The sequence below is a fragment of the Myotis brandtii genome, unplaced genomic scaffold (genome assembly GCF_000412655.1).
Source record: "Myotis brandtii unplaced genomic scaffold, ASM41265v1 scaffold1112, whole genome shotgun sequence".
NCBI classification, from domain to species: Eukaryota; Metazoa; Chordata; class Mammalia; order Chiroptera; family Vespertilionidae; genus Myotis; species Myotis brandtii.
This window is the reverse complement of record NW_005353800.1, coordinates 121521-140445: the sequence shown is the minus strand read 5'-3', so window position 1 is coordinate 140445 and position 18925 is coordinate 121521. Positions and strand designations below refer to the sequence as shown.

The following is an 18925-nucleotide window of genomic DNA, read 5'->3' as shown; positions in this document are numbered from 1 at the left end:
GATGCCCAAGTTCAGCATGCCAGGCTTCAAAGGAGAGGGCCCAGAAGTGGATGTGAACCTGCCCAAGGCTGACATCGACATCTCTGGACCCAAGGTTGACATTGAAGCCCCAGACGTGAGCCTTGAGGTACCAGAAGGGAAGCTGAAGGGCCCCAAGTTCAAGATGCCTGACATGCACTTCAAGACTCCCAAGATCTCCATGCCTGATGTGGACTTACACTTGAAAGGCCCCAAAGTCAAAGGCGATGTCGATGTGTCTGTGCCGAAATTGGAGGGAGATTTGAAGGGCCCCAGCGTGGATGTGAAGGTGCCTGACGTTGATCTCGAATGTCCTGATGCAAAGTTGAAAGGGCACAAGTTCAAGATGCCTGACATGCACTTCCATGCCCCCAAGATCTCCATGCCTGATGTGGACTTCAACTTAAAGGGGCCTAAAATTAAAGGAGACTTTGATGTTTCAGCCCCAAAGATGGAAGGAGAGCTAAAGGGTCCAGAACTGGATGTTAAGGGCCCCAAATTGGATGTTGACATGCCAGATGTAGCTGTGGAAGGCCCAGATGGCAAATGGAAAAGTCCTAAATTCAAGATGCCAGACATGCATTTTAAAACTCCTAAAATCTCCATGCCAGACATTAATCTACACTTAAAAAGCCCCAAGGTCAAGGGAGAGGTGGATGTCGATGTTCCCAAATTGGAAGGCGACCTCAAAGGTGACATCAGTGGGCCAGATATCGACATTGAAGGACCTGAGGGCAAATTGAAAGGCCCCAAGTTCAAGATGCCTGACATGCATTTCAAAGCCCCAAATATATCTATGCCTGATGTGGACCTAAATCTGAAAGGACCGAAAATCAAGGGGGATGTCGATGTGTCTGTGCCTGAAGTAGAAGGTAAAATTAAAGTACCAGATGTGAACGTCAAGGGCCCCAAAGTAGACATAAGTGCTCCTGAAGTTCATGGCCCAGACTGGCACCTGAAGATGCCCAAGATGAAAATGCCCAAGTTCAGCATGCCAGGCTTCAAAGCAGAGGGCCCAGAAGTGGATGTGAATCTTCCCAAGGCTGACATTGATGTCTCAGGACCCAAAGTTGACATTGAAGCCCCAGATGTGAGCATTGAGGGTCCAGAGGGAAAAATCAAGGGGCCTAAATTTAAGATGCCAGAGATGAACATCAAAGCCCCAAAGATCTCCATGCCTGATGTAGATTTACATTTGAAAGGTCCTAAGGTCAAAGGAGACATAGACCTTTCCCTGCCGAAGGTGGAAGGTGACCTCAAGGGCCCCAAAGTGGACATTGATGCCCCAGATGTGGATGTTCAAGGCCCAGACTGGCACCTGAAGATGCCCAAGATGAAAATGCCCAAGTTCAGCATGCCAGGCTTCAAAGGAGAGGGCCCAGAAGTGGATGTGAACCTGCCCAAGGCTGATATTGACATCTCCGGACCCAAGGTTGACATTGAAGCCCCAGACGTGAACATTGAGGGCCCAGAAGGAAAACTGAAAGGCCCTAAGTTCAAGATGCCTGACATGCACTTCCATGCCCCCAAGATCTCCATGCCTGATTTGCATCTGAAAGGTCCCAAAGTCAAGGGTGATATGGACGTTTCTCTGCCTAAAGTGGAAGGCCCTGAAGTTGACATCAAGGGCCCCAAAGTGGACATTGCTGCACCAGATGTGGATGTTCAAGGGCCAGACTGGCACCTGAAGATGCCCAAAGTGAAAATGCCCAAGTTCAGCATGCCAGGCTTCAAAGGAGAGGGCCCTGAAGTGGATGTGACCCTGCCCAAGGCTGACATCGATGTCTCGGCACCCAAAGTGGACCTTGAATGTCCTGATGTGAATATTGAAGGGCCTGAAGGAAAGTGGAAAAGTCCAAAGTTTAAGATGCCTGATATGCATTTTAAGACACCAAAGATCTCCATGCCAGATATTGATCTTAACCTAACAGGACCCAAAATAAAAGGCGATATGGATGTCACAGGTCCCAAGATCGAGGGAGATCTGAAAGGTCCTGAAGTTGACCTCAAAGGCCCCAAAGTGGACATTGATGTTCCAGATGTGGATGTTCATGGCCCAGACTGGCACCTGAAGATGCCCAAGATGAAAATGCCCAAGTTCAGCATGCCTGGCTTCAAAGCAGAAGGCCCAGAAGTGGATGTGAACCTCCCCAAGGCTGACATTGATGTAACTGGACCCAAGGTGGACATTGAGGGCCCTGATGTTAACATTGAAGGGCCAGAAGGAAAGTTGAAAGGTCCTAAGTTCAAGATGCCTGAGATGAACATCAAGGCCCCCAAGATCTCCATGCCTGACTTTGACATGCATCTGAAAGGTCCCAAAGTAAAGGGTGATGTTGATGTTTCTCTGCCTAAAGTTGAAGGCCCTGAAGTCGACATCAAGGGCCCCAAAGTGGACGTTGATGTCCCAGACGTGGATGTTCACGGCCCAGACTGGCACCTGAAGATGCCCAAGGTGAAAATGCCCAAGTTCAGTATGCCAGGCTTCAAAGGAGAGGGCCCAGAAGTGGATGTGAACCTGCCCAAGGCTGACTTTGATGTCTCAGGACCCAAGGTGGACATTGAAGGTCCTGATGTGAATATCGAAGGCCCAGATGCGAAACTGAAGGGCCCCAAGTTCAAGATGCCTGAGATGAACATCAAAGCTCCTAAGATCTCCATGCCTGACATTGATCTGAACCTGAAAGGCCCCAAAGTGAAAGGTGATGTGGACGTGTCTTTACCAAAAATGGAAGGTGAGATTAAAGTTCCTGAAGTGGATATTAAAGGCCCTAAAGTGGACATTGACGTTCCAGATGTGGATGTTCATGGTCCTGATTGGCACCTGAAGATGCCCAAGGTGAAAATGCCCAAGTTCAGCATGCCGGGCTTCAAAGGAGAGGGCCCTGAAGTGGATGTGAACCTGCCCAAAGCTGACTTTGATGTCTCAGGACCCAAGGTGGACATTGAAGGTCCAGATGTGAATATCGAAGGTCCAGATGCAAAACTGAAGGGCCCCAAGTTCAAGATGCCAGAGATGAACATCAAAGCTCCTAAGATCTCCATGCCAGATTTGGACCTTAATCTTAAAGGCCCTAAAATGAAAGGAGAGGTGGATGTTTCACTTCCAAATGTAGAAGGTGATTTGAAAGGGCCTACTCTTGACATCAAGGGCCCGAAGGTAGATCTAGATGCTCCGGCTGTTGACATTCATGGTCCAGAAGGCAAACTAAAAGGCCCCAAAGTGAAGATGCCTGACATGCATGTAAACATGCCCAAGATCTCCATGCCAGAAATTGACCTGAATTTGAAAGGTTCAAAGCTTAAGGGAGAGGTTGATGTTTCTGGGCCCAAATTAGAAGGTGACATTAAAGCTCCCAAGTTGGATGTAAAGGGCCCAGAAGTGGACATTTCTGGTCCTAAGCTCAATATTGAAGGCAAGTCAAAGAAATCTCGTTTTAAGCTTCCCAAATTTAATTTTTCGGGCTCCAAAGTCCAGACACCTGAGGTGGATGTCAAAGTTAAAAAGCCAGATATTGATGTAACAGGCCCGAAAGTTGACATCAACGCTCCTGATGTCGAAGTCCAAGGAAAAGTAAAAGGCTCCAAGTTCAAAATGCCTTTCCTGAGTATTTCATCCCCTAAAGTTTCTATGCCTGATGTAGAGTTAAACCTGAAAAGTCCTAAAGTCAAAGGAGACTTGAATGTGGCAGGCCCGGATGTAGAAGGTGACTTTAAAGGACCCCAAGTGGATATTAAGGCACCAGAAGTCCATCTTGATGCACCTGATGTGGATGTTCATGGTCCAGACTGGAATTTGAAAATGCCCAAGATGAAAATGCCCAAGTTTGGTGTGCCTGGCTTCAAAGCAGAAGGGCCAGATATGTCTGTGGATCTGCCAAAAGGAGATATCAACATAGAGGCTCCCAAAGTGGACATTGAGGGCCCAGAAATCAATGTGGAAGGTCTAGAAGGAGGCTTAAAAGGTCCCAGACTCAAGATGCCTGACATGAATATTAAAGCTCCCAAGATCTCCATGCCTGACATTGATTTAAATCTGAAGGGTCCCAAGGTAAAAGGTGATGTGGATGTTTCTCTTCCCAAAGTGGAAGGAGAGCTGAAAGGTCCAGGGATTGACATCAAAGGGCCCAAAGTGGACATCGATGCCCCTGATGTAGACGTTCATGGCCCAGACTGGCACCTGAAAATGCCCAAGGTGAAAATGCCCAAGTTCAGCATGCCGGGCTTCAAAGCAGAGGGCCCGGATGTGGACGTAAACCTTCCCAAGGCCGACATTGATGTTCCCGATGTGAGTCTCGAAGGTCCAGATGCGAAACTGAAGGGCCCCAAATTCAAGATGCCTGAGATGAACATCAAAGCTCCCCAAATCTCCATGCCTGACATTGATCTGAACCTGAAGGGCCCCAAAATGAAGGGCGATGTAGACGTGTCTTTGCCAAAAGTGGAAGGTGACCTAAAGGGCCCTGAGGTGGACATCAAGGGCCCCAAAGTGGACATTGACACTCCTGACATTAACATTGAAGGCCCAGAGGGGAAATTGAAGGGGCCTAAATTCAAGATGCCAGAGATGCACCTAAAGGCTCCCAAGCTCTCCATGCCTGACATTGACTTAAACCTGAAAGGCCCCAAGGTGAAGGGTGATATGGACGTTTCTCTTCCCAAGATGGAAGCGGATCTGAAAGGCCCTGAGATTGACATCAAAGGTCCAAAAGTGGACATGAATGCCCCTGATGTGGACGTCCATGGCCCAGACTGGCACCTGAAGATGCCCAAGGTGAAAATGCCCAAATTCAGCATGCCTGGCTTCAAAGGAGAGGGCCCAGAAGTGGATGTGAACCTGCCCAAAGCTGACATCGATGTCTCAGCACCCAAAGTGGACCTGGAAGGCCCTGACATGAATATTGAGGGACCTGAGGGAAAGCTGAAAGGTCCTAAGTTCAAAATGCCGGAGATGAGCATCAAGGCCCCCAAGATCTCCATGCCTGACTTCGATTTGCATCTGAAAGGTCCTAAGGTCAAAGGAGATGTGGATGTTGCCCTGCCTAAGGTGGAAGGTGACCTGAAAGGCCCTGAAGTTGACATCAAGGGCCCCAAAGTGGACATTAATGCACCAGATGTGGATGTTCATGGCCCAGACTGGCACCTGAAAATGCCCAAGATGAAAATGCCCAAGTTCAGCATGCCTGGCTTCAAAGCAGAAGGCCCAGAAGTGGATGTGAACCTCCCCAAGGCTGACATTGATGTCTCAGGACCCAAAGTAGATGTTGAAATGCCAGATGTCAATATTGAAGGTCCGGATGCAAAACTGAAGGGCCCCAAGTTCAAGATGCCAGAGATGAACATCAAGGCCCCCAAGATCTCCATGCCTGACTTTGATTTGCATCTGAAAAGTCCTAAGGTGAAAGGTGATGTAGATGTTTCTCTGCCTAAGGTGGAAGGTGACTTAAAGGGCCCTGACGTTGACATCAAAGGCCCCAAAGTGGATATCGATGTCCCAGACGTGGATGTTCACGGCCCAGACTGGCACCTGAAGATGCCCAAGGTGAAAATGCCCAAGTTCAGCATGCCGGGCTTCAAAGGAGAGGGCCCAGATGTGGATGTGAACCTGCCCAAGGCTGACATTGATGTCTCAGGACCCAAGGTGGACATAGACACTCCTGACATTGACATTCATGGCCCAGAAGGGAAACTCAAGGGCCCCAAGTTCAAAATGCCTGACCTGCATCTCAAAGCACCCAAGATCTCCATGCCTGAAGTCGACCTGAACCTGAAGGGTCCTAAAGTAAAGGGCGATGTGGACGTTTCTCTGCCCAAAGTGGAAGGTGACCTCAAGGGCCCTGAACTTGACATCAAAGGCCCCAAAGTGGACATCGACGTCCCTGATGTGGACGTGCATGGTCCCGACTGGCACCTGAAGATGCCCAAGGTGAAAATGCCCAAGTTCAGCATGCCGGGCTTCAAAGGAGAGGGCCCAGATGTGGATGTGAACCTGCCCAAGGCTGACTTTGATGGTCCAGATGTGAGTATCGAAGGTCCAGATGCGAAACTGAAGGGCCCCAAGTTCAAGATGCCTGAGATGAACATCAAAGCTCCAAAGATCTCCATGCCTGACCTTGACTTGAACCTGAAAGGTCCCAAAGTGAAGGGCGATGTGGATGTTTCCCTGCCTAAGGTGGAAGGTGACCTCAAGGGCCCTGGAATTGACATCAAAGGCCCTAAAGTGGACGTCGATGTCCCTGATGTGGATGTTCACGGTCCCGACTGGCACCTGAAGATGCCCAAGGTGAAAATGCCCAAGTTCAGCATGCCAGGCTTCAAAGGAGAGGGCCCTGAAGTGGATGTGAACCTCCCTAAAGCTGACATTGATATCTCTGGCCCCAAAGTGGATATTGCTGCCCCAGATCTGAATATCGAAGGTCCAGATGCAAAATTGAAGGGCCCTAAGTTCAAGATGCCTGAGATGAACATTAAAGCCCCCAAGATCTCCATGCCTGACTTTGACTTAAGCCTGAAAGGGCCGAAGGTGAAGGGCGATGTGGACCTTTCACTGCCTAAGGTGGAAGGTGATCTGAAAGGACCAGAGGTGGACATTGAAGGTCCTGAAGGGAAACTCAAGGGCCCCAAGTTTAAGATGCCTGATGTGCATTTCAAAACCCCACAAATCTCCATGAGTGACATTGATTTGAACTTGAAAGGACCTAAAGTAAAAGGAGATTTGGACCTTTCCGTTCCTAAACTGGAAGGAGATCTGAAAGGCCCCAAAGTGGATATTAAAGGCCCTAAGCTGGACATAGACACTCCTGACATTGACATTCATGGCCCGGAAGGGAAACTCAAGGGCCCCAAGTTCAAAATGCCTGACCTGCATCTCAAAGCACCCAAGATCTCCATGCCTGAAGTTGACCTGAACGTGAAGGGTCCTAAAGTAAAGGGCGATGACGTTTCCCTGCCTATGGTGGAAGGTGACCTCAAGGGCCCTGGAATTGACATCAAAGGGCCCAAAGTGGACATCGATGTCCCTGATGTGGACATGCATGGTCCCGACTGGCACCTGAAGATGCCCAAGGTGAAAATGCCCAAGTTCAGCATGCCGGGCTTCAAAGGAGAGGGCCCTGATGTGGATGTGAACCTGCCCAAGGCTGACTTTGATGTCTCAGGACCCAAGGTGGACATTGATGTTCCAGATGTGAGTATCGAAGGCCCAGATGCGAAACTGAAGGGCCCCAAGTTCAAGATGCCTGAGATGAACATCAAAGCTCCGAAGATCTCCATGCCAGATCTTGATCTGAACCTGAAGGGCCCCAAAATGAAGGGCGATGTGGACGTTTCCCTGCCTATGGTGGAAGGTGACCTCAAGGGCCCTGGAATTGACATCAAAGGGCCCAAAGTGGACATCGATGTCCCTGATGTGGACATGCATGGTCCCGACTGGCACCTGAAGATGCCCAAGGTGAAAATGCCCAAGTTCAGCATGCCAGGCTTCAAAGGAGAGGGCCCCGATGTGGATGTGAACCTGCCCAAGGCTGACTTTGATGTCTCAGGACCTAAGATGGACATTGATGTCCCAGATGTGAATATTGAAGGGCCAGATGCGAAACTGAAGGGTCCCAAGTTCAAGATGCCTGAGATAAATATCAAAGCTCCCAAAATCTCCATGCCTGATGTTGACCTAGATTTGAAGGGACCCAAAGTCAAAGGAGATTTTGATGTGTCTGTCCCTAAGATTGAAGGTACTTTCAAAGGCCCAGAAGTAGACTTGAAAGGTCCAGGTCTGGATTTTGAAGGCCCTGATGCCAAACTCAGTGGCCCACATTTGAAGATGCCATCACTGGATATATCTGCCCCTAAAGTAACTGTTCCTGATGTTGATTTGCATCTCAAGACACCCAAAATAGGAATTTCTGGGCCCAAATTAGAAGGCGGTGAACTGGACCTTAAGGGGCCTAAAGTTGACCTAGAAGCTCCAACCTTAGATGTACACATGGAGAGCCCAGATGTCAACCTTGAGGGGCCAGATGTTAAAATTCCCAAACTTAAGAAACCCAAGTTAGGATTTGGGGCAAAAGGCCCCAAAGCTGACTTCAAGTCACCCTCGGTCGATGTGACTGTTCCTGAGGCAGAGCTAAACGTCGAGACTCCTGAAATCAGTGTCGGTGGCAAGGGCAAGAAAAGTAAGTTTAAAATGCCTAAGATTCACATGAGTGGTCCCAAAATTAAAACCAAGAAACAAGGATTTGATTTGAATGTTCCTGGCGGCGAAATTGATGCCAGTCTCAAGGCTCCTGATGTAGACGTGAATGTTGCCGGGCCGGATGCCACACTTAAAGTCGATGTGAAATCTCCTAAAACCAAGAAATCTATGTTTGGAAAGATGTACTTCCCTGATGTAGAATTTGACATTAAATCATCTAAATTTAAAGCGGAGGCCTCCCTCCCTAGCCCCAGAATGGAGGGCGAAATCCAGGCCTGTGACCTGGATGTTTCCTCGCCAGGGATTAATGTGGACGCACCTGACATCCACATTGAAGGCCCAGATGCTAAAGTCAGAGCACCGTCCTTTGGCATTTCTGCCCCTCAAGTCTCCATCCCCGATGTGAACGTTAGCTTGAAAGGACCAAAGGTAAAGGGTGATGTCCCCAGTGTGGGCCTGGAAGGACCAGACGTAGATCTGCAAGGTCCAGAAGCGAAAATCAAGTTCCCCAAGTTTTCGATGCCCAAGATCGGCGTCCCCGGCGTGAAAATGGAGGGTGGGGGAGCGGAGGTCCATGCCCAGCTGCCCTCGCTTGAAGGAAATCTGAGCGCACCGGGTGTTAAGCTGGAAGGGCCTGATGTGTCTCTGAAGGGGTCAAGAGTAGACTTGCCTTCCGTGAACCTCTCTATGCCCAAAGTCTCTGGACCTGACCTCGACCTGAACTTGAAAGGACCAAGTGTGAAGGGAGACCTGGCTGTCTCTGGTGACATCAAGTGCCCTAAAGTATCAGTAGGTGCTCCGGATCTAAGCTGGGAGGCACCTGAAGGTGGCATTAAACTTCCCCAAATGAAGCTGCCCCAGTTTGGCATCTCCACTCCAGGGTCTGACTTGGACATTAACATCAAAGGGCCCCAGGTTACTGGAGAACTGAAGGGGCCAGGCATGGATGTGAACCTCGGAGGCCTCAACTTGAAAGGGCCTCAAATCTCGGCACCGGACGTGGACTTGAACTTGGAAGGACCAAAAGTGAGAGGGAGCCTCGGGGGCACTGGGGAGCTGCACGGGCCCTCCGTCGGAGGAGGGCTCCCGGGCGTGAGTGTTCACGGCCTGGAAGGGAACCTCCACATGCCTGGCATCAAGGCCCCTGCGTGCGGTCTGGAGCTGCAGGGGGGGAAGGTGAGACTCCCCACGGGGCAGGTTTCTGGCCCTGAAATCAAAGGCGACCTGAAAGGTTCAGGAATCGGTGTCCACGGGGCCGCTCCCGACATTAGCGTGAAAGGACCTTCGTTTGCTATGGCGTCTCCTGAGTCCGAGCTTGGTGTCAGCTTGAAGGGCCCGAAAATCAAAGGAGGTGTGGATGTTTCAGGGGGTGTCAGCGCCCCAGACATCAGCCTGGGTGAAGGGCATCTGGGCGCCAAAGGTTCTGGGGTCGAGTGGAAAGGCCCCCAGGTCTCTGCTCTCGACCTGGGTGCACCCACGCTGGCCGGTGGACTTCATTTCTCAGGACCAAAGGTGGAAGGAGGAGGGAAAGGAGGCCAGATTGGACTCCAGGGTCCTGGGCTGAGCGTGTCCGGGCCGCAGGGTCACTTGGAAAGCAGATCTGGAAAAGTAACATTCCCTAAGATGAAGATCCCCAAGTTCACCTTCTCTGGCCGCGAGCTGGTTGGCAGAGAAGTGGGGGTGGATATCAACTTCCCCAAAGGCGAGGCCGGCGTCCAGGCCGGTGCCGGAGAGGGCGAGTGGGAGGAGTCCGACGTCAAACTGAAGAAGTCCAAAATCAAAATGCCCAAGTTCAATTTCTCCAAACCGAAAGGGAAAGGCGGCGTGACCGGCTCGCCAGAGGCCTCCATCTCGGGGTCCAAAGGGGACCTGAAGAGCTCGAAGGCCAGCCTGGGCTCTTTGGAAGGAGAGGCAGAGGCCGAAGCGTCTTCGCCCAAAGCCAAGTTCTCCTTGTTTAAAAGCAAGAAGCCGCGGCACCGCTCCAACTCCTTCAGCGACGAAAGAGAGCTCTCGGCGCCGTCCACGCCCACCGGGACTCTGGAGTTCGAAGGCGGCGAAGTGTCGCTGGAAGGCGGAAAGGTCAAAGGGAAACACGGGAAGCTGAAGTTTGGTACCTTTGGTGGATTAGGGTCAAAGAGCAAAGGTCATTATGAGGTGACTGGAAGTGATGACGAGGCAGGCAAGTTACAGGGGAGCGGGGTGTCCTTGGCCTCTAAGAAGTCCCGACTGTCCTCTTCCTCCAGCAACGACAGTGGGACGAAGGTCGGCATCCAGCTGCCCGAGGTGGAGCTGGCGGTGTCCACGAAGAAAGAGTAGCCGGCCTCTGTGTACATACATGTATAAAACGCGACAGCCTTGGGTGTGTTTGTAATATAACCTCAGAGAGCAGCGCGCCCGCAGCTCAGCAGCAAGGCCAAGAGCTGGCCTCGCATCGCCCGGGCCCCGGGAGCTCCCGACGCCTCAGAGTCCCAGGTCTGTCCAGCCGCGTGCAGAGTCAACAGTATTTGCCTTAAGATTTCTCTTTTTATTTTTATTTTTATTTTTGCATTGAACGCGGAGAACTCCTGTTTACTACGCCAGCTTTTGTGTTTATTATCCTTATTTTTACTGAACATGGGTAGCGTTGGGGTCATCGGAAACCCACTTACTTTCTCATTGCAATGACTTTGCGGGTTTTTGTTAGTGAGGGTGGGGTGGGGTAGAAGGCAGTAAAGGGAACCACACCCCCGTTTCTCCTAAGATTGGGTCCACTCAAACAGCAAGCCCCCCACGATGGCCAAGAGGAGTGGGCGGGCAGGGCGTGTGGGTGTTTCTTTAGAAACCCTGAGCATTGCTGTTCCCCCCCCCCCCGCGGTGGGTGTCCCGCCTGCGTGGTGCTCAGGGTGAGAGGGAGTTAGAATCTGTGTGCAGTTGGGCCGGCCCCCGGCTCAGCGCGGGGGCTTCCCCTCTGGGCATGGTGAGGGGAGTGTTTTCTTCATGGCCACCCTGTTCCCGATACTAGTTCTGGTTTCTTTTAACAAATGTTACCGTGATTAAGAACTTCCCCCCGCACTTTAATGGCAACTTAATTAAGAATGTAAGAGAATCGATGCTGTCAGAGGCAAATAAAGCTGTTTATTAACCTGATGTCTGCGCCTTTGCATTGCGTTGCGGGAGGAAGCCCCAGGAGGCTGCGCACCAGCCCCGACAGTGCCCAGGGGATCTGGATCCGGGTCCGGGTCCGCCCGGTGGCAGCATCGCTGGGTCAGTAACGGGTGGTGGGCGGAACTCTTGGGTCTTGATGCTTCTGGCGAGGCTGGTGCACCATCGCTGAGAAGTCAGGGGAGGCTTGGTCCGCTGGCAGCCCAGCCGGGACCTACTCCTCACCTTGTAGGAAGTGCCCCTCATGTTGGTCATTGCTGGGCAGCGGGTAGTGCCCTCTGACACCAAAGCAAGTAGACGAAGCCCCCCCACCCCCCCTTCCCCGGAGCTGCAGCCTCTGCCAGTGGAGGCAGCTCTCCCGTCACCCTCAGGCCAGATCCCAGCCGCCACCCCACCCCACCCTCCGGGAAGGCTTGCCGGGTTCCTGCCCACAGCAGTGGGGCCTGCCCAGCGCGAACCCCGCCTGCCCTTGCTTGGATTTCAGATCAGTGTCTGCCAGCTCCGTCCGTTCATCCCCTCAGCCAGCACAGCCCGTGTCCCTGCGGGGGTTGGAGCTCCAGGGTGGCTGTCCCTTTTGGAAAGAGCTAGTAACAAGGGAGGTGTCTGATCCTCCTGCTGCTCTTCGCAAGATGACCAACCCACGGCTGCTTTTGTGAATGGGCAAGACATGTCACCCTCCTCGAACCTCAGGTTCCTCGTCCATGGATGGGAGAGTATCCATAGGACCGGAGTCCCTTGGGGTGTTTGGGCGTCTGTCGCTGCGAGGGCACCACGTCTACACGTGCAGCGCCCATGGCACAGCCACATGCTAATCGCGGAGAGCACAAGGGTGTAGATGGAGTCCGAGAGGGCACGTGAGCCCCCCCACACACACACACTCAAGTGAGGGCACACGCATGCCGGAGGCCACACACACACCTGGCACACGCCTCCACCGCTGCCTTCTGTCCCGATGGGCCTGGCACCTCCCAGGGTGCTTCTGTCACTCAACCACAGGCCCAAGCCCAACCCCTGACCCTCAGTTCTGAAGCTGACAGCTCTGTGGGGTGTGGCCCTGGAGTCGGGAGGGTGGGATGAGTGGGTGACTGTGGGGTGCATTTGCGTACACAGCCAGGGATGCCCACGGGGACACTGGAGAGAGCCCCTGGGCAGAACTACCCAGGCTGTCCCGTAAGTTATCAATTAAATGTGGTTTTTTTAAGCTTGAGAAGGGGCCATATAAGCTAGTATTTCTCGAGCCCCCGGGACTCAGCACCCTCCACAGACCAAGGGGTATGGTGGGTGTGGGCCACCAATGCTCCGAGCCCTGGGAACGTGGAAACGATGCTTCTACGGGGTGGTGAGGACGGGGATGGGTCCCTGGCTCCCAAGACCAGATCTCATTGGCGGGGACAGTCAGGGGCTGGTGAGTCAGATGGAAAAGGAAACCGGCCACTGGCCACTCAAACGGGAGGAGCGTTTGAGCTGCCCTTTTCCCACATCGGGCCCAGGTGGAGGCAGTGCCTCCGCGTCCTGCAGGGGCTGTTCCCGGAGGGGCGCCTGGAGGAGCGCCAGGGGCTGCAGAGGCGGTGGCGGCCGCCCCTGCTGGCTTCTTTGCCTGTGCTGCCCGCCCACTCTCATCGCCCCTCCCCTCCTGCTCCTCCTGACACCATGGCCACCCACCCTGCCCTCTCTCAGCCCCGAGGGGGATGGGCCAAGTTAGTCCCCACAGTGCTGCGGGGCCTTAAACTCTGAGGCCCCAGTCCAGTGGGAAGGCGGGTGCTGCCTGGAGAGGAGCGGGCAGCGGCCTGCAGCCTGCCGGGGCGCCTGCGTGGGAAGCGTGTGGCTCAGGGGACCCTGGGAAAGGGAATTATTTTGGAATGCATCGCGTGCTCACAAGCAGTAGTAAATATTTTTCATCAACCCAGACTCATTCCTGTGTCCGTCAGGGTCCCTGCAGGGACTGGAATCCCAGCTGAAGACAGTTCAGCCCCGGGGAGCGGGCAGGGCACAGCTGGCCACGGAAGCGGGTGCTGCCCTGGGCCTGAGGGGTCCGGGGAGCCCAGCCTGAGCCCGAGGCGGAGAATATTGCGGTTCCCTCTTTCCGGAACTGCTCCCAGCGTCACCTGTGCATTAAAAAAGCATTTTCTTGGGGAAACAAAAACCTCCCTCTTGATTTTTGCAAAAAGCCAAAAGGCCTGGAAGACGCTCCAAGGTTCCCAGCACAGAACCCCCAAACAGCACCGGCCTCGGAGTTGGTGGGGTTGGTTCTCAACCTTCTGGCCCTTTAAATACAGTTCCTCATGTTGTGACCCAACCATAAAATTATTTTCGTTGCTACTTCATAACTGTCATGTTGCTACTGTTATGAATCATAATGTAAACATCTGATATGCAGGATGGTCTTAGGCGACCCCTGTGAAAGGGTCGTTCTACCGCCAAAGGGGTCGCGACCCACAGGTTGAGAACTGCTGGGTTAGAGTGACCGTGGGCAAATCAAGACCCTTCTGGGCCTCAGTTTGCCCCTTTGTGACATGGATAAGGCATGGCCGTTCCAATAGCCTGTGGTCCTTCCAGGAGCCAGGCTGGTTAAGGGGGTGCATGGGGCTGCCCGGGTCCAAAGCAAGACGTGATTAGAATGCAGCGCAACCGACTTCCCTGTGCGGGGTAAGCGGGACCAGCTGTGCTGAGCAGCGGCAGCATCGCGGGCGCCACAGCAAAAGTCAGCACCCTCCGGGGCTTTGCATGTGGCCAGTGTGTGCGTGTGCGTGTGCATGTGCGCGCGCATGTGTGTGTGCGTGTGTGTGTGTGACGTCATCAGGGTCCCACCTTTGCTCTCTGGTGTCGCACAGTCGCTGTGACATGAATAGTATCTGGGAGATGCAGCTAAGCATGTCACAGATGTTTGTGTTCTTTATTTTTTTAATTTTTATTGATTTCGGAGAGGAAGGGAGAAGGAGAGAGAGAGAAATCTCAATGATGAGAATCATGGATCGGCTGCCTCCTGCACGTCCCCTACTGGGGAACGTTCTAGCCACTGAGCCAAGTTGGCTAGGGCTTTGTTAACTTTTTAAGTGTCTTTATTTTGAATTCAAACCGACAGAGACGTTGCAAGAATAGACAATGCTTATCCACATACCTTTACTTGTTTGTTTTAAGCCTCTCTCTCTCTCTAGATGTTATAATTGTTACTTTTGCCGAATCATTTGAGAGCGAATTGCAGACACCATGACCCTTTACTCTAGAACACGTTAGCAGGTAGGACGCCTCTCATAGAACCAGCTTAAAATGACCAAATTCGGAAAACTTACCCGGGAGGGATTATTATTGACCTACAGGTCCACGGAAATTTCACTAACGGGCCCATCATTTCCTTAGGGCAATGCCTTCCCTCCTTCGGCTTCAGCCCACGTCCACGATCCCACATGACAGGTGTCGTGGCCCCTGTGGTTCCTTCAGCGTTCGGCTGTCATTTGGGACGCTGATGGGGCCCCTGGGTTTGAAAAGGACTCTCAGGCTGGGTGTGTCCGATGGTTCTTCGTGGTCAGACTCAGGTGCTGCATTTTGGGGGAAGGAACACCTCGGGATGGTGTGGGCCCTTCTCCGGATCCTGGGCTAAGGAGACGGCCCGTTTCTCCATTGTACCAGCGCCCTGGCTTCCCTTTGGAATTAACAAGCAAACCCACGTTTTCAAGAAAGAGGTCCAAGTTTGGGCAAGTTTCTTTCGCAAGCACACTTTAACGGGCGGGTGGCATGCGGGCCTGCCCGGCCTTGGCGGCTCCGTGGGGAGGGGGGGGCAGTTTGGGAAGTGGCGTCCTGCGCCCTGGCTCTGGGCGTTGCAGCACAGAGCAGCCCTCTGTTTCTCCTCACGAGGACAAAGAATTCGGGGCATGAATGCTTGCCACAGGCCGAGCGTGCCATGTGCTGTTTACCAGCCCGCGGCGTCCCTCCCGCAGGCACAGGGCTTCCAGAGGCTGCCGCTCCCAGCACAGGCTGCCAGGGTGCAGCGCATGGGGAGTGGGGAGCAGCGCGCATGGGGAGTGGGGAGCAGCGCATGGGGAGTGGGGAGCGCTCTGCTGAGGAGGGCGCTTTCCGTTCCCTTTCAAAACCTCTGCTCTTTTCCACCCCCAGCCCGAGGCCTGGCCTGGATGGGAAGCCTTCCCAGCCGTGGGGCCGAGGGGTGGGAAGGGTTAAGAATGAAAAGACCTGCCCTAGCCAGTTTGGCTCTGTGGACAGAGCGGCCCATGGACTGAAGGGTCCCGGGTTCCATCCCGGTCAAGGGCACGGAGCTTGGTTGCAGGTTCCCCGGCCCCGATCAGGGTGCGTGCAGGAGGCAACCAATCGATGTGTTTCTCTCACATCCATGTCTCTCTCCGTCTCTCCCTCTGCCTTCCACTCTCAAAAAATCAATGGAAAAATATCCTTGGGTGAGGATTAGCAAACAAAACAAAGAAGGGTCCCGGGTTCCATCCCGGTCAAGGGCACGGAGCTTGGTTGCAGGTTCCCCGGCCCCGGTCAGGGTGCGTGCAGGAGGCAACCAATCGATGTGTTTCTCTCACATCCATGTCTCTCTCCGTCTCTCCCTCTGCCTTCCACTCTCAAAAAATCAATGGAAAAATATCCTTGGGTGAGGATTAACAAACAAAACAAAAGCAAACAAAACAAAGCATGAAAAGACCTTCTGTTTGGACGGGGCGTTCTAGCCCACACAGGGCTCTGTGTTTTGCAGATCTCACAGGGATTCTCAGCTCTGCCCCGGCCAGAAGGGCCGGGAAGGTGAGGACGGGAGAAGTGAAGCCAGTGGTGGGCCTTAACCAACAGCTGGGAAGAGATGACTCCGCCTGGGTCAACCCGAGCGTTCTGGTTTAAAAAAATAAATTACTTTCTTTGTGTTTCCTTTCCCATGATGCCATTGCTGTTTTCCCCGAGGAAGCTGGGAATGTTTTTCTGAGGAGGTTTTAGGAAATGGAAGATGTCTTTTGAAATTTGCAGGGCCTTGACCTTTTAACAATATCCCAGAAATAGTCAGGAGTTTTCAAAGCCTCTTTCCTCAACCAGCCTACGAAGCAGTAGGGGAATGGTACTGGGAGTACGGACAGCTCTCAGCTCTGCCACCTCCTAGCTGCGGGGTCTCGGGCAAGTTATCGGACTGCTCTGTGCCTCGGTTTCCTTATCTAGAAAGCAGGGGTGATGTGTACCTGTCTCAGAGTTGTGTGGCCAGGGCGGCGTAAGTGAACACATACCATGTGCTCAGCACGTAGTAAGGACTGTCAGTGTTCGCTGTTACCCGCGGGCACTTACTCTGTGTGAGGACTGTACATGCTTCGTGTGTGTGACTTTCTACCGCGCCCCATGAGGAGCGTCTTGTTTTTCTCACAAAGAAACTGAGGCTCAGAGAAGTCAGGCAAGATGTTCAGGGCCACACGACCAGTAAGCGGCAGGTACAGGACTCACACTGGGTCTGGCCGGCCACTGGCGGCTTCCGGGAAGACCGCTAATAACAGTGCCTGCGGTGTCCAGGTGTGGAGAGGAGCCGGGGAGGGCACTGCAGGCAGAGAGTGTGCAAGTGGGGTGGGTGGGGAGGCTGGGGGGGTGGCGCGGAGGCAAGAACAGACAACCGAGAATGTAACTCGAGATTCCGGGCAGCCTGGCTGGTTTCCGGTCCAGTCCAGAGCCCAAGGGGGCGGGGAGGCTCCAGGTCCCGAGCACAGTGAACCCTTGGCCCAGGGTCAGCCTTCTCAGCGGCGGCCTGTCCCTCTGGCCAGTGTCACCCTGGGTCTCTTCCCTCCAGAGTGAGCGCTTCCAGAACTAGGATAAATCAGGGAGAAAGGCGATTAGAGCATTTGCATTGTAATGAGCCCCACCCGGTCCCTGGCCCATCCCGGCAGCTGGAAGCCCCTGGCCAGCTGGGGCCCCCTTTCTGGGGGAGAGAGAGCTTGGGAATGTGATGGGGACTCCAGGGAGGAATTTCGGGCAGAACTCAGTTGTTCCCAACTGTGGATGGAGTCTCTCTCTTTTTTAAATCTTTATTGTTGAAAGTATTACATGTTGTGCCGCGCCAGCACGGCCATGGGTGAAGCTGAGGGGGGTTGGTGAAGGATTAAAGAAGACAGACGAGAGAATAAAGCTGGGGCTGGATGGGACACTGCCCTGCAGCGGTTCTCAACCTGTGGGTCGCGACCCCTTTGGCGGTCGAACGACCCTTTCACAGGGGTCGCCTAAGACCATCCTGCATATCAGATATTTACATGACGATTCATAACAGTAGCAACATGACAGTTACGAAGTAGCAACGAAAATAATTTTATGGTTGGGTCACAACATGAGGAACTGTATTTGAAGGGCCAGAAGGTTGAGAACCACTGGGTTAGAGAGACAGCGCCCCGGCCTGCAAACTGAGTCTTTATTTTATAGCAGATTCCACGAGGCAGAGTAAGGGTTGGTCAAGATGTTTACAACGTTCTCTCGGGGTTCGAAGCTACTCAATTACACGCACCTGAACTCTATCAAGCCCACATCACTCAGCCTCCTGGGACCACAGGTTCGGACCATCAGGTCAAGCTCACAGCCACAGCCTTCGGCTATAACTGTGCTGGGACCTGCACCTGGCTTTGCCACGAGAGGACCGTGCCCTCTCATTAGCCCCAGACTTGAACCTGTCCAAACGCTGGAGCCGCTCTCCACAACATGTGTCCCCCCTTTTCTCCCTGGGGTGTCCCTGCCAGCCCTGCTTGGCTCCAGGGCTGAGGCCAATGCCGGCTTTTTAGAACCTGCTAGAATCAGCCGTGTGAGCAGGAGGGGACTCTCCCACCCAGGCACCCCCACCGGCGCCCCGCCCAGGGAGAAGGAACCGGGCCTCCCCCGGCTCGGATCACTGGCTCTTCATTCCGGGACGCGAGGGGAGAAGGAATCAACGGAGCAAACAGAAGGGGTGGGAAGAGGAGAGGGGGAGTTTGGAGCGAGCGGCTGCAGACGTGCAAGGGCGTGGAGAGGGAAGGAGGGAGGAGAGGGCCCACAGCGAGCAGGGACAGCGCCCAGTGGCCTTGGGGGACTTGACCGCTGCTCCCCATCTCTGAGAGTCCCCTGGGCTCCAAATGAACTTACAACCTAAGGGAAGCAGTGTGCGTGCAACGTCAAGTTCCCTGTCCAGCCAGAAACCAGAGGACACACTGATGCGCCCCCCCCCCCCCATCCTGGGGCCTCCCAGAGACTCGTGGTCCCGGGGGAGCAGGAGGGAGCGGGGAGGGAGGGAAGGGAGGGGGTGGAGGAGCAGATGCCACGCCCCGTTTGTCCGAACTGCCAATCGCCAGGCCACACTTTGGTCCCGTGACCCGTTGCCAGGCAGATTTTTTAGCCGCCTCTGGGCTGCCGGGCCGGGTGGGGCGGGGCGGGGAGCGGGGCCCAGAGGCAGTGGTTCTCAACCTTCCTAATGCCGCGACACTTTAATACAGTTCCTCATGCTGTGGTGACCCCCAATTTCATTGTTACAAATTGAACATAATTAAAGCATAGTGATGAATCACAAAAACAATATGTAATTATATATGTGTTTTCCGATGGTCTTAGGCGACCCCTGTGAAAGGGTCGTTCGACCCC

General features: G+C 53.5%; 1 protein-coding gene across 1 annotated transcript in view; it reads left to right on the top strand.

Moving 5' to 3' along the window:
- The window catches only part of AHNAK (AHNAK nucleoprotein), an 18804-nt gene extending 7469 nt beyond the window's left edge, over positions 1 to 11335 (top strand). The window contains exon 7 of the mRNA XM_014545251.1: positions 1 to 11335. Coding sequence (XP_014400737.1) covers positions 1 to 10525 — 10525 coding nt within the window. The 3' untranslated portion in view covers positions 10526 to 11335.
- The last annotated feature ends 7590 nt before the right edge of the window (positions 11336 to 18925 follow it).